The 16,572-nt window shown below is 39.1% G+C and overlaps 1 protein-coding gene across 4 annotated transcripts in view; it reads right to left on the reverse strand.

Moving 5' to 3' along the window:
• Positions 1-16,572, reverse strand: part of LOC126236820 (zinc finger protein ZFP2-like) — a 96,474-nt gene that overhangs the window by 29,650 nt on the left and 50,252 nt on the right. For all 4 annotated transcript variants that reach the window (XM_049946416.1, XM_049946415.1, XM_049946417.1 and 1 more), the window contains one exon: positions 10,573-10,905. In XM_049946416.1, coding sequence (XP_049802373.1) covers positions 10,573-10,905 — 333 coding nt within the window. The remainder of the gene's footprint in view (positions 1-10,572; positions 10,906-16,572) is intronic.

Consider the following 16,572-nt stretch of genomic DNA (forward strand, 5'->3'; position numbering starts at 1 on the left):
ACCAAGGTCATGATTGTCATGTTATACAGCATGCTCTGGAACAGGATATTGCTTGTTGCTAGTATACACCCTCTGCCTACGCCCATTCATCCTAACTGATAATTTGTTGGTAGTCATGCCGATATTTACATAACAGTTGGTATATGACGTGTCATTTCACAGTTCGCTCCCCGTTGATAGTATATGTTTTGCCAGTTACAGGGCTGGTATAGGTGGTTGGTAGTAGGTTGCATAGGGCAAGTCCTGCAGTGGGAACGATCACAGGGTAGAGGCCACAGGGTAAGGAGATGGGTGCAGAAGGAGCATTGAGTCCGACAAGAATATTGCAGAGATTGGGAGGGCGATGAAAAGATATTCTAGGTGTGGTGGGCAAAATTTCGGCAGAATGGATCTCATTTCAGGACATGATTTTAGGATGTCATGGCCTTGTCAAAGTAGCTGATTAATACGTTCCAGACCAGGAAAATACTGGGTGACCAGTGACTTGCTCCGAAGTTGTTTCTAGGAGCGATCAGCAGTACCCAGATTGGAAGTGATGGCCCGGGGAATCTGCTTTTAAAGTAGGCTGGTGTGGACAGAAATGTGTAGCTGGCAGATGTCATCCATGTACCTAAAACAAACCAGGGTCTGAAGACTTATAGATCCCAGGAAAGCCCCCTCAGAGAGACCCATGAAAAGGTTAGCATAGAAAGGAGCCATCCTGGTTCCCATGGCCGTACCCCTGATCTGTTGGTATGTTTGCCCCTCAAAGGTGAAGTAGTAGCTGGGAAGTAGGAGGGATGTCATAGGTTTGGAATCAAGTGGGTACTGACTGAAGGAATGTTCAGCAGCAGACAGACCATGTACATGGGGGATATGGGGGATGTTGGTATAGAGGGAGATGGCATTGGTGGTGACAAAGAGACATGCACAGATTTCAGATGACCTAGGAAATGGTTGGTATCTTTGATATAGGAGGTAAGTCTTTGTACTATGAGCTACAAGTGCTGATCAACTAAGGCAGATATACATTTGGTGGGTACTTTGAAGCAAACAACAATAGGATTACCAAGATGATTGGATTCAAATGGCTCTGAGTACTATGGGACTTAACATCTATTGTCATCAGTCCCCTAGAACTTAGAACTACTTAAACCTAACTAACCTAAGGACATCACACAACACCCAGTCATCACGAGGCAGAGAAAATCCCTGACCCCGCAGGGAATCGAACCCGGGAACCCGGGCATGGGAAGCGAGAACGCTACCGCACGACCACGAGATGCGGACAAGATGATTGGGTTTGTGGATATTAGGAAGAGGGTAAAAGGCGAGGGTGTGTGATTTGGGTGGGGTGAGAAGTTCTAAAGGCAGATGCTGTATGTAGAGATGTCACACAGCTGGCACAGACCTTCACTAACATACTCCTTTCGGTCAAGTACCACAGTGGTAGATCCTCTGTCTGCTGGGAGGATAATGATGGAGTCGTCAGTTTTTAGGGAATGCAGAGTGTGGAGTCATGTTGTAGGGATCTGAGGGAGGGTTGCAAAGCAATACTGGATATGAGGAATCTTGGAAAGCTTGTAAGAAATGATTTTGAGGTGGTGATGGTGGATCAAGTTGGGATTGCAGTTGGAACTGTTCAACACAGGATCAATGTCAGGTTTGCTGTTGGAGAGGTTTTGGGATTGGGTTGCAAAGTGATATTTCCAGTTGACATTACATGAGAAGGAAAGTAGGTCCTTCACCAAAGCAACATGATCAAATCCAGGTTTAGGGCTGAAAGTGAGGCCCTTGGAAAATTTATATAATTCAGGAGGAATAATGCTTCAGACAAGAGGTTGAAGACACTGTACTGTTATGACTTGTTCTTGTGATTACAAGTTATTTTTTGGTCTTGCAGGCAGTGGTGAAGGCTGTGAAATGTTCAGGAGCTTGGCCAAAAGTATGTTTGAGCAAAGTGTTAAACCATGACAAGTGCAAAAAAGTCTTGTGAAACCTTTCCGAGTTGCCACTGTATTAGAATCTCAATCTGTTACGAAAGGTGCGGACTTCATTGCGTCCTCAAAAATTGTAAAGGACTCGAAAAGGCGAACAAGCTCCAATAAAATTTTAGCTGCTGTTCTTTCCTCATCAGGCAATTGACATTGATCTATGTCCTTTTTTCTTTTGATGGAACACACGTTTCCTCATGGTAGAAGTACAGTAAACAAGAATGCAACCATTTTGTATGCACTGTACAAACTTTTTATGTTTTGCATCTGCAGTGTACAAAAGAGCATTGAACTTTTCTACTTGTTACTCTTCCTAACCTGGAGCACATTTGAAGTTATGTAAACTTCATCACATAATTTTCGTTCTACCATTCTCTGGGCCGTGGCGTGCACAACCACACAAATGCAACGGTCGGCTACCATGACAGAGTTAAACAGCGCCTGCAACTTAGTACCGGCGCGTTCCGCCAGCCGGCGCTAGAGGCGTTCCCGCCAAACATTCGATCAGCTCACGTGCACTTCTTACTTCTTAGATTTCCTTGCAGGTTGACTGTTGACTCATAAAAACTAAGAGAAACTTTTATGGCGTCTCACTTGTTGAAGAGTGTCTACAAACCCTCAAACATTTCTTGAACATTACCGGATAGACCAGTCTCAGAAAAATTATATTTAAATGATTACTGATGTTAACGTATTTCTACATCAGGGGCAATATAATGCTTTATTTTGCCCATTAATTATACATTAGCCTGGATTCATTCTCTCTGCAGACACAGTAGCTACTTATAAAAACATCACATCACTGGATACAATTACATTTTACACATATTAGTCCTGTCTTTTGACGTCTCTCTAGCATCAGTCTTCATAGAGTTACGAAGCAAGTGTGCCTACTCTGCTTAATTTGCTCTTAAAGGAACACGTAGCAACAATATGACATGTACACTGAAGTGAAAAAAGTCTTGGGATCCCTCCTATTACTATGTTGGTCTTCTTTTTGCCTGCCATAGCACAGAAATTCAATGTGGCACAGACTCGACAAGATACTGGAAGTCCACTGCAGAAATACTAGTCATGCTACAGCTGTCAATAATTGTGAAAGTGTTGCTGGTAGAGGATTTTGTGCATGAACTAAACAATTAATTACGTCACATAAATGTTCGATGCGATTCGTCTCGGGTGATCTGGGTAGCCAAACCATTTGCTCGAACTGTCCAGAATATTTTCCAAACCGGTGACATGGGCCCCCACTGTTATGGAGCCAAAACCAACTTGCACAATGCCTTGACAACAACTTGGGTCTATGGCTTTGTGGGATCTGTGCAACACTCAGTCCCTACCATCAGCTCTTGCCAACTGAAATCTGGACTCATCTGCCCAGGTCACAATTTTCCAGTCATCTAATGTCCAACTGATATGGTCATGGCCCCAGGAGATGCACTGCAGGTGATGTCATGCTGTTAGCAAAGGCACTATGTTGGTCACCTGCTGCCGTGGCCCATTAATGCCGAATTTCGCTTCGCTATCCATATGGATATGTACATCGTTCATCCCACATTGATTTCTAGTTATTCCATGCAGTGATGCTTGTATGTTAGCACTGACAACTCTACACAAACCCTGCTGCTCTTGCTCATTAAGTGAAGGCCTTCGGCAACTGTTGTCCATGATGAGAGATAATGCCCGAAATTTTGTGTCCTTATCACATTCTTGAGACTAGATTGCAGAATATTGCATTCCCTTATGATTTCTGAAATGGAGTGTCCCATGTGTCTGGCCCCATGTACCATTCCGCATTCAGAGTCTGTTAATGCCCATCATGTATCCATAATCATGTCACAAGCTTTTTCAAGAGAATCACCAGAGTACAAATGACAGACAGCTGCCAATGCACTGTCCTTTTATACCTTGTGTGTGTGTAATACTACCGCCATCTGCACGTGTGTATCACTAACCCATGACTTGTCACCTCAGTGTACAATGGACTTAGTGGTGTTGCAGCTGATGTATTTTGATGTCATGAAGAAACTTTAGTTGAAAATATACATTTTTTAAAGAGAAGTGTACCTATTTTACTGTGTTGGCATTCCAACTTATCTAACAACAAAGTGAGAGTACTACAAGGTAAAAGATTTCATTCCTCGCCGATCATCTTGAATAACTGGGTAAGAAAGGGAGTCTGCTTCACAGTCTTCATTATTTACCACCACTTACATGTCATTTTCATAATTCCACACATTAAGAGAGAGATTTACATTATTATTACTATTATTATTCTTAATTATTAATTCTCTGTTGAACCTTATTCAATCGTTACTTATTTATTTATTGGAGGCCACACTATCCAAGAAAGTTTTCGTTTACTCAACTAACACAATTCAGTAAACTTGTATAAAGTAGTAATACGTAAAGTGACAATTACAACAATATGTATATGAGTTAACACAGATAATTAAATGATAACTACTTTGCCTAAATGCATTATAGAAACAGTTAACAATCTTATTACAAATATGGTATGTGATTTGTCAGTGAACAACCTGCGATACATGTTGTCTGATAAATCCACATTTGAGTGTGCATTTATTGGTTTAGCAACCTCATGCATATTGGTAACAGTAAGAATCAGTATGTAGCAACCACGAGTCCAAGATGCTTGCTATTATCTACATCTACATGACTACTCTGCAATTCACATTTAAGTGCTTGGCAGAGGGTTCATCGAACCACAATCATACTATCTCTCTACCATTCCACTCCCGAACAGCGCGCGGGAAAAACGAACACCTAAACCTCTCTGTTCGAGCTCTGATTTCTCTTATTTTATTTAGATGATCATTCCTACCTATGTAGGTTGGGCTCAACAAAATATTTTCGCATTCGGAAGAGAAAGTTGGTGACTGAAATTTCGTAAATAGATCTCGCCGCGACGAAAAACGTCTTTGCTGTAATGACTTCCATCCCAATTCGCGTATCATATCTGCCACACTCTCTCCCCTACTACGTGATAATACAAAACGAGCTGCCCTTTTTTGCACCCTTTCGATGTCCTCCGTCAATCCCACGTGGTAAGGATTCCACACCGCGCAGCAATATTCTAACAGAGGACGAACGAGTGTAGCGTAAGCTGTCTCTTTAGTGGACTTGTTGCATCTTCTAAGTGTCCTGCCAATGAAACGCAACCTTTGGCTCGCCTTCCGCACAATATTATCTATGTGTTCTTTCCAACTGAAGTTGTTCGTAATTTTAACACCCAGGTACTTAGTTGAATTGACAGCCTTGACAATTGTACTATTTATCGAGTAATCGAATTCCAACGGATTTCTTTTGGAACTCATGTGGATCACCTCACACTTTTCGTCATTTAGCGTCGTCAACTGCCACCTGCCACACCATACAGCAATCTTTTCTAAATTGCTTTGCAACCGATACTGGTCTTCGGATGACCTTACTAGACGGTAAATTACAGCATCATCTGCAAACAACCTAAGAGAACTGCTCAGATTGTCACCCAGGTCATTTATATAGATCAGGAACAGCAGAGGTCCCAGGACGCTTCCCTGGGGAACACCTGATATCACTTCAGTTTTACTCGATGATTTGCCGTCTATTACTACGAATTGCGGCCTTCCTGACAGGAAATCACGAATCCAGTCGCACAACTGAGACGATACCCCATAGGCCCGCAGCTTGATTAGAAGTTGCTTGTGAGGAACGGTGTCAAAAGCTTTCCGGAAATCTAGAAATATGGAATCAACTTGAGATCCCGTCGATAGCGGCCATTACTTCGTGCGAATAAAGAGCTAGCTGCTTTGCACATGAACGATGTTTTCTGAAACCATGCTGATTACGTATCAATAGATCGTTCCCTTCGAGGTGATTCATAGTGTTTGAATACAGTATGTGCTCCAAAACCCTACTGCAAACCGACGTCAATGATATCGGTCTGTAGTTCGATGGATTACTCCTACTACCCTTCTTAAACACTGGTGCGACCTGCGCAATTTTCCAGTCTGTAGGTACAGATCTATCGGTGAGCGAGCGGTTGTATATGAGTGCTAAGTAGGGAGCTATTGTATCAGCGTAATCTGAGAGGAACCTAATCGGTATACAATCTGGACCTGAAGACTTGCCCGTATCAAGCGATTTGAGTTGCTTCGCAACCCCTAAGGTATCTACTTCTAAGAAACTCATGCTAGCAGCTGTTCGTGTTTCAAATTCTGGAATATACCATTCATCTTCCCTGGTGAAGGAATTACGGAAAACTGCGTTCAATAACTCCGCTTTTATGTTGCTGACACAGCTCTGCATGGTGTGGTGGTGAGTTTAATACCTTTTAATTGGCACAAATCTAAACCAATGAGATTGTTTTAACTGATCTGGAAGTATGGAGAATGAAGAGTCATTTTGATTCAGATTGGGGGGGGGGGGGGGGGGGGGGGGCAGGGCTTACTATGATCTACTCTTTGTTGCAAATGTAATATGGCACCTGTTAAACTGATTCTGTTTTAGTTGCTAATATCCTTTCACAATTCAACAATTTGAATTGGCTTCACATTAATCACTAACTAAATTCACTGTTCCAGTCTCAAAATCGTCATTTGAAAAGTTCCTAGATCTGCTTTATTATCTACATTTAATTGCCAATAGTAAATTAATGTTCTAATTATAACTAGTAGCTAATCTGTAGGATTGCACAACTGCTGCATTAAAAATACTGACCAGCCAGAACTAAACCTGGAAGTAGTCATGACTCCTTGGACTGTGGAGTCTTTAAAATTGTATCCCTGAAGTATCACATTTTCTTGTCAAGTATATTTACAGTGTGAATGTGCATATAATTCCAAGTTGTTGATGTCTTGTTCAAAACTGTCATAGTCTGCATTCAGTCCTGCATCACACAAACAGCATTGCTGTGTATCACCAATTTGTTCGATGATACCAATCACAATTTTTAGGGAACTCTAGTACTTTCTGCTCCTTCAAGTTCTGAACCAGACAGCCTCAGTGAGATAATTCGGTCTTCTAGATTTTTCTAAGATACCTAGGTTTCTGTGATTTTTTTTGGTGAACCTGAATTGGGAATTTTCCATATAATTTGAAACACAAAATCAATGCCCAAATTCCCAACAGATGTGGCCTATGTATAACCAAACTGAACTCACACATTTATTCCTACTGCTTTGCAGTCAGTACAAAGCGTGGAGTTAATGGCACACTCACGAATGATCAAGTTAAAATTTCTCTTACATTTGCAGCTAACAAAATTAGTATTCAATATTATGAGAAGGAAAGTTGCTAATCATCATATAGCAGAGATTCTGAGTTGCATACAGGCACAACAAAAAGATTTTCACACTTAAAGCTTTCGGCCAATGGCCTTTGTCAACAATAGATACACACATGTGCGCCCCCCCCCCCCCACACACACACACACAAATGCAACTCACACTCACGACTGCAGTCTCAGGCAACTGAAACCACACTGCAAGCAGCAGTATTAGTATTACTATTCAAACTATTATCTTGTAATGCTGACAATAAATGTCCCCCAATAATACCCAATTATGCTCCTGGTATGGAAGTTGCTTTTAGTAACTAAAAGTAAAGAAATTCTCCAGCTGTAAAATGATGGTTTCTGCAGAATTAAAGATCAAACGCTTTCCACCACCCCCCCCCCCCTCCTATTATTGGCCAAACAATAAAGATAAAAATTTGTTCTATCAAGTACCTTCTACTGAAACTCCACTATACAAGAGAGCTTTAGCAACAAGCGGAATGGGGCAGAATATTGTGACATTAACAGAGCACAATGTGGTATAGTCAACTCTGGCTGCTTATAATATTTACAATGTTTTTGACATTTAAATTTCAAAAAATGGCCCTGAGCACTATGGGACTTAACTTCTAAGGTCATCAGTCCCCTAGAACTTAGAACTACTTAAACCTAACTAACCTAAGGACATAACACACATCCATGCCCGAGGCAGGATTCGAACGTGCGACCGTAGCGGTCGCGCCGTTCCAGACTGTAGCGCCTAGAACCGCTTGGCCACTCCAGCCGGCATTTAAATTTCACCAACACTGATCTGGAAGATGAATTGTCACAACATAACCACAAGCTAGTTTTGTCCTGAAACATTCTATAGTCAACACAGCTAAAAATATAATTTCTGAGGCACACCAATAAACTATACGGCAATGTATTTCTAAGTGTACATTTACTCACAATCGAGAGTTCTGTTTATGTTCATTTAATTTAATAGGATGATTATGTTGACAATAAGCAAAAATTCTCCTACAGAATAACAGTCAACTTCATCACCTGTCATTGCAATTTTATTAGTTTCCATATTTACCCCACAGCCTGTTCTAATCTAATCTACTCATCTCCCTACATACTCAGTACCTATTTCAATCGTTCTTCCTCCAATCCACTCCTAACTCACCTGAAACCAACCACATCAATTATTTCCCATAACTGATGGTGCATCCATCCATCAGTTTTCCCACTATTTCATTTTTTCACTATTTGTTTCATGTTTTCTACCTTTTCCTATTGTTCTTTGCACACTAGCCTTTTTCGTGATCTGGTTCTTAATAAGCTCATACTCTAGATAGCTACTGGATAACCACCCCACCCGCTAAACAATCTCTGGCACCATCTTTGACAGAAGCACCTCAAAACCGAAATGGCTCAGTTTTTACAGTCATTTCGGGTTTTTTCCATTAATGGTTAAATTAACCTGTTATGGGATACTCCTTACAATATACTTTTGGAACATATCTAAGACATTATAAAAATAAAGCCTGTCTTCTCTTCAGATAACATGAAGATTACTGTGATAAACATTTACATCAACTCGGGAAACTTCACATTTAATTTTATTGTAAATACAATAGAGTATGCATTATATCCCACCTTTATTAAGGAAACCATAATTTGTTCTCAGTTTTTGCAATTCAGATCACTCAGAAGTTGACAGCACTATAAGTAAAACACATATGTTAAGTCATACAGAGACCTGCTCAAAAAAATAAATGCTTCCTACCACTAATAGCAGAAGTTACAGTTTGACAATCAAGAAACCACACTGCATGGGGAGTGGGTGTAGTAGGAGGCAAAATAAAATCAAATATGACCCAATACTGTACAGTGTAGCATCAGCTGTACGGGAACATACGCATTTATTACTTAGAAACTTACCATGACAAAACAGAATAAATTAGTAATAAAACAGGAGACTAGTTTTTATAGTACAATTTTATAAAACATTGAAAGGGGTGCAAAAATAAGTCAATTTCAAAGTTATTTAAACCAATTTTACTTACAAACTGAACTACACACATAAAAAATTACAAATTTCACAACATTTAACACCTCAAGGAACAAATCATTCAATTAATTCCTGAATGACCACACTTCATTTAAGTAATGAGAAAACAGTAATAAAAAACAATAACACAAGACTTGTGGTGGATTTGTCCATTTTTCCCACCATTTGATATAAAATACAAAAGTAACAAAACTGCATTACACATGCAACAGTATTATTTTAATGTGAGGCTTATAAAAATTACAAATTTCACACAACTCCATACAAACTTACACTCCAAACACTGTAGGCAAATCCATGACATGACCAATTTCACAAGATTCAAGTGTAATAAGTCATTATGGCTGCAGCTATCCTGTTTTGAAGTATGGAGTGAAGTAACTGACACAAATGCAGCTCTACATATTATTTGGTTTGCAGTTTGGCTGTAGATAGGTCTCTACTTTTTGTGTTGAAATATAAACAAATAAATAGCAAGTTTAAAATGGTATAATGTAGACTGACACTACAAATGGCGGTAACACAAAATTAAACAAAGGGTGCCTGCAAAGACGGAACACACGAAAAATGTCCATTCCATAATAACAAGTTGTTATAAATAATTATCTACCAAGCAACATGGTAACTACTGCAGAGATTCCAAAAGTGAAGGCACTCTGCTAATCTTGTGTCAATATATATTGTAAAATGATGGGAAAAAGTCTATGAATTCGTAGACACAATATCATCAACTAAGATCTTTTTTTCTAATCCATTATGAATCAGATCACATTACTTCTCTAACATCACATTTCTTAAATATTTCACAAAGTTTCAACACCTAATACTGTAAACGTAAAGAGCACAACAATTCAAAGTGTACTGGGGTAAAAGGGGGTTATTTACATATGAAACCTCAGAAATCTTGAGTAAAGATAATTACTTGTTATGCAGTGGAGTCGCTGCACAATGGTACACACAGACAATAAACATTTCTTCTTTAGTAATTACACACATAATTATTTGCTAAAGGCCAAATTAAGCAAACTATCTTATGATAACAGTTATACAATAAGACAATGGCAAGAACTTAAAAGTGCACTTGAATCTTTGTGAATTGGTTCACTATGTTGTTATGAGTGTCATCCATTTGCATTCATAAAGGTTGTTACTGCACAAAGTTCTTTGGTTCATACTTAAAATTCTTGTTAGCATAATCCTCTGTTATTACATGTCATTTGTGTTATGTCTGCTGAAGACCCAAATGATAGGACGTAACATGCCTTAGAAAGTCAGGACGCGCAAATGTCAGCCCACACTGGTGACAAGGAAAAGGCCTCTCGCCAGTGATGGGTGGGACTGGGTGCTGTGAAGTGCTCAGTTTTGGCTTGCTTAGTGCATTCACAGGCTCACAACTGATAGCGCTTGAAGGTCTGTCACCACTGCCTCCACTTCCTACTCCACTGCTGTGAGCCCGCTTATGCTTAGTAAGTTTTCCTGACTGTGAGAAGCACTTTCCACATTGCTGACACTGGTAGGGCCTCTCACCGGTATGGATGCGGCGGTGCTCTGTCAACTGCGAAGTTCGGGAGAAAGCCTTACCACACTCTTCACACCTGTGTGACAAATCATAAAAAAAAAAAAAAATTATACAGTTTGAAACTTTAGGTCTTATCAGGAGAAGAACAAAAATCAAATGAAGACATGAATGACATAGTATATTCCAACTTAATTAACAAAATATGGTCAACATGTTCTTCAATTTGAGATTAAAAGAAATCAGGGGATTGCACAACAACTATAGTCAAATAATTTTTCTCCTGTAATAAATTAAAATGGAAATAAAGGTAACGGCATGTCCAACACAACAATACTCTAATGACACTGATAACTGTAGATAACATAGTATGGAACTGTATTTCCTGACATGATCAGTGTGAAGACAACTGATGTGCCGGGGTGAAAAAAACATTGTCAGCAATATAACGCATGCTTCCACATGAAAGCAACTATAGGAAAAGTTCTGCATGTTACAAACCAATGAAACACATCATAAGCAAATCCTTTCTTATTCAAACATGTAAGAATGTCATACACACTGTACAGTAACATTGTACCACTTAATAACAAGGTGTGTTATGTACCCAATGCAGAGCAGTAAACAGGCTATTCACTGATCTGTGGTATCCGCTCACTGCACATAACACATTTATTGTTATTAAGTGTACTGTGCACTGTCTATGACATTCTTATATGTTTGAATAAGAAAGGTTTTGCTTACATAATGTTTCATTGATTTGTAATACACAAAACTTTTTCTGTGAAAACTTTCTTGCATAAGGATATGTGATACTGATATAATGTGTCTTCACCAAATCTTGTGATTAGACACTGCACTGATTTCACCAAATGATCTGAAGGTGGCTTATTGCTCTGTCAATGATTGTCAAAATATTGTGATCTGGACTATTAAAGGATTTTAGTCCGCCTTGATAGCTGAGTGGTCGGTGCGATGGAATGCCGTGCTATGGGGCTTGGGTTTGATTCCTGGCTGGGTTGGAGATTTTCTCTGCTCAGGGACAGGGTGTTGTGCTGTCGTCGTCATCATCATCATCATCATCATCATCATCATCATCTCATCCCCATTAATGCACAAGTCGCCGAAGTGGCATCAACTAAAAAGACTTGCACCAGGTGACCAATCTGCTCCATGGGAAGCCCTAGCCACACAACATTTCATTTCAAAGGATTTTATATAAAAAATGTGTAATGCGTAATGAAATGATTTACTTCCAACTGATAGGCTGCCTGCACAACAAGCTACTCAAAAAGAATTAAATTGGTAGACGACTTAAATCACTGACACTTGTTCCACATTGATTGGTAACACAGTTCTGAACATGGTGCTACTATGAAGTGACAGAAACTGCAGTCAACATGTATGATCTTTGAGGATTCAAGGTGCTGACTGTTACTACACTTTAATATCTGTTACACTCTATTTGTTTGAGTAAAAATTTAACATCAAAAGAAGATGTGATACTGTATTATTATCAAAAGCACTTAAAAAAACACTAATAAAATTTTGGGTTCACCCATATGTCCAGGAAAAAGTAAGCTGCAGGCTATTTGTGGCAGATAAGGAGCTGCAACAGAGTTTCAAAATGCATAACTTTCTATAAATGCCTAAACAGTTGCAGTGATTTAGTACAGTTTATGTATCCACTTATAACCCAGTGTAATACAGAGTACACATTACAGCAGAGGAACTGACAGTCACTGAGGTAAGGAAATGCTGATTTAATTTGTGTGTACAGTAAATAAATACAACTTGACTGTTCCACACAAAGACAGTTCATAAGTGTTTCCACTTTTCCTTAGGTCCAGGCAAAAATATGAACTCATGCCTACAAACTAACAATTACGATAATAAATTACGATATAAACAAATAACTGAATGCATCACTGTGAAGAACACAAAAACAGTTATGGTATCTTCTGAACAGTATTGGTGCAATGAGTGGTAAACATGTCTGAATGGAAAAATACATAAACAGTGGTTTAACATATTTCATTTACAAATCATACCACTCTATTTTGTTAATGGCACATTATGATGCTGTCACGAGGAATATTCCATGCTATAGTAACCAAACACTGAATAACACATAAATTACCATGGATAGTAATGTACACTGAGAATAACAGCCCCTTCCCATATTATTTTGTAGTCTATGAAGTACAGGGTGTTGATAATTAAACTTTCACTATTTGAGAGAGACCTCATGACAAATGAGTGATTGTATGACAATGAAACTTTGTGGAAATATTTGCAGGGACATGTGGAAAAGAAATAATGAAAAGAAAAATACCACTGAAACGATTATATGTTTCAATTTTCACATGAGAGGGCAACATTTGTTAATTGTGCACGATGTTTATGTTCTATGTTACAAACACCGCTCAATGTGATGAGCATTTACACCCACGACAGCCTGGACCGGCACTATAGATGGTAACAGTAACTGCTTTAAAATTTGCGTTGCACTTGGCTGTCAGCCTCTCCCAGGAACAATTCCCAAATCACCAGTTAATTCGAATTTCCGAATCACATTCCTCAACCTCAGCGAGTATAGAGGACCTCTCCATATTCCTTTAATGTGTCGATACTCTCAAAGAGCAACAGCACTATTGCTGTTATTTTGACAAAACAGATTTACAAGTAAAGCCCTGCACATGTTGTTCAGACACATCTTGGATTTCTGCAACTGTAATGCACACTGATGCTTGTGTTTCAGCCTCAACACCGCTTAATGGCCAAGTCACTATGCTAACACTACTAACAATGCAAGCCCTGCAGCACACATTCTGAACACCATTTCTATAAAGTTGGGTACCCATATAGTAAATAGTTTTCCATCTACACTGACTCAAGTACCGAAAATTTGATAATAACTACCTTGTATATGTAGTGTATTAAGCATATTTCTACAAAAGAATTATATTATCACATCTATTCAATATCCTTTCTACAAGATGACAAAGACCTGCATCTTTCTCCTGGTGCCTGGAACACTTCATTTCTCCAGTGACCTTACTACAGAAGGGAGTAAGTTCTTTCATATAATCTACACAGATCCCAACTGAAACCCATTAAGCCCAGTGATCTTTTCTCTAATGAGAAATGTCTGTGGATCTTCAATTCTGCAACAACACATTTGCCATGTTTACCATTAATCACACTAATAATGAGATACATTTCCAAATAAATTATGGATAACATGAAAATAATAAAAACAAAATTAATCAAATAAAATAATTTTAATGAAATTTAGACAGGAAGAAAAATGATTCAATGCAGAATGCAGTCCGAGAGGTTTGTTATTAAACACTTCTCCATTCTAACGCACTTTCTTTACAGGAACTACAATTGCTGACCACCAGCAAACAAGTCGCCAACTTATTACAAAGTGGTTACTTATGGGTTTCTAACAGCACACTGGCAGCATTACACTGAATCACACAGAAAGTGACTTCCAAGTAACCTGTTATTGACTTGCATCACAAATGAGTTCCCTCTGAGTAGCCGCGTATATGGATAGCCTTACTCAAACACACAGGTATAATTTCTTTTTCTTAGGTTATGACAGCATCCACAGCCATGGTAAACATCTTGAAAGAAATTAGTTTCCTGCATTGGCTGTTTCTTTATATCCATTTTATTTTGTATACTTTGACATTTGGTGGTGTAGCCATTTTCAAGCAAAATTTTTAATCCATTAAACATACACCTTTTGGGATAAAGTTGTATAATTTCATGGGCAGTGTGCAGCTGGCTGGGCTTCAGAGTTGCAGCCGTGATATCCGTTTCTGTACAAACAATAGCACACAGACAAGCCATTTACTAGTGTGAGGGAGCACTGAATTCCGTGCAGTGACAAGATGTCGCTGCACACAATTTTTGGCTGTGTGCTATTGTTTTCACAGAAACAGATATCATGGTTGCAGCTCTCAAGCTCGGTCAACTGCACACCACCCCTGATATTATATGACCAAAAAGTTTGTGTTTATCTGATTAAACATTTTCTTTGAAAATGGCTACGCAGCTGAAATGTCACAGTATACAAAATAAAATGCATATAAAGAAGCAGCCAATGCAGGAAAACAATTTCTTTCAAGATGTTACAAAGCCTAGTTTTTCTATGAGCATAGGAGGGGGTCTGATGCTTGTGTAAGTCCACACATTGATGCACATAAAAGTCTGTGCACCTATAAACATGTTGAAAGTCGCCCTCTGCAAATAGTTTCTAATGTATGGAATTTCTTAAGTTGCTAAATTATGTGCTGAATTCACTAAATGCAGTACCACCCAGCTGTTTTGACCCATAACATAACTTTGTTATGTTGTGTGACATCATGGTGGTGCGGCGTATTTGAAACGGATTGTATTCGCAGAGGGCATGTTGGACTTCACAGTGGCACTCTCTAGTATATGATATTTATGTTTCTAAATTGATGGGAGTGCTGATGGTGATTCACTGTACTTCTTGAATGCTGTTTGTGAGAATACTATTAGAAGAGTTTGTGTCAGTTTGATGAGTTATTTTGATGCTGGCAGTTATGGGTAATAGACTAGTTTTCAGATTCAGAAGTATAGGTTGGTGGTTTGCAGCACTTTTGTTTTGTATATTGGTATTCTGGTTGCTATGGGTCTATTTATCAGTTGTCATTTTTTATTTGTAATTCATTGTTGCTATGCGAGTTTAGATACTGTCATTTGGAGGTAGTGAGTGGAACTGTAGATGCTACAAAATGGAGTGTGAACTGGAGAAATCTGAACATTTACGACATATTCTTCTGCCTGAGCTCAATAGACAGGCAACAGCAGCGGAGGCAGCCAGAAACATTTGAGCCACATATGAAGATATGCCATTGAACAGATACGGAAAGAAAACAGTTTTATTGTTTTAAAGAGGATTGTTTTGACATTTGTGACTCTCCACTTTCAGGAAGACCTTCGGTGTTTGATAAAAATCATTTCAATGCATTAATCCAAAATGAACCACATCAGTGTATTCAAGAACTGGCAAATATGATGAACTGTGATCATTCTGCGATTGTACGACACTTGCATGCAATTGGGGAGATCTAAAAATCTGGTGCATGGATACTGCTCTGCATGTACACATACGTGCATTTCTGCTTACTTGTCATAAACTGGCTTGTGAATGACACTATCATTATCCTGTATAGTTACTGGTGACGAGAAATGGTGCCTTTATGCTAACATAAGGCAAGTTAGCTATGGTTGAGCCCAATCAAAGCAGCAACCCCCCATACAAAGACCTGCACACATTCACAAAAGATAATGATACGCATCTGATGGAACAGCGATGGTGTGATGTAATACAAATTGCTTCCCTGAGTTGTAACCATCACTGCTGACATTTACTGTCAACAATTGAGGTGTCTTGCAGATGCAGTTCAAGAACAATGACCAGGAAGACTGCATGAAATGATGCTACTCCATGACAAAGCCTGCACATTTTTTGTGAGACTGACAAAAACCACTATACAGGAGCTGTGTTTGGGGAGTCATAGCGCACTCACCATATTCATCTGATCTTGTGCCCTCTGATTTTCAAGACACTATTTAACAATCTTCAAGGAACTTCCTTTCCACATGTAAATGGGCTCCACCTTCAAGGAACTTCCTTTAAAATGGGCTCCAAACATGGCTCAACCAGTACTTCACCACAAAACCTTGTGATTTCTACAGCTGT

Source organism: Schistocerca nitens, chromosome 2, assembly GCF_023898315.1.
Source record: "Schistocerca nitens isolate TAMUIC-IGC-003100 chromosome 2, iqSchNite1.1, whole genome shotgun sequence".
NCBI classification, from domain to species: Eukaryota; Metazoa; Arthropoda; class Insecta; order Orthoptera; family Acrididae; genus Schistocerca; species Schistocerca nitens.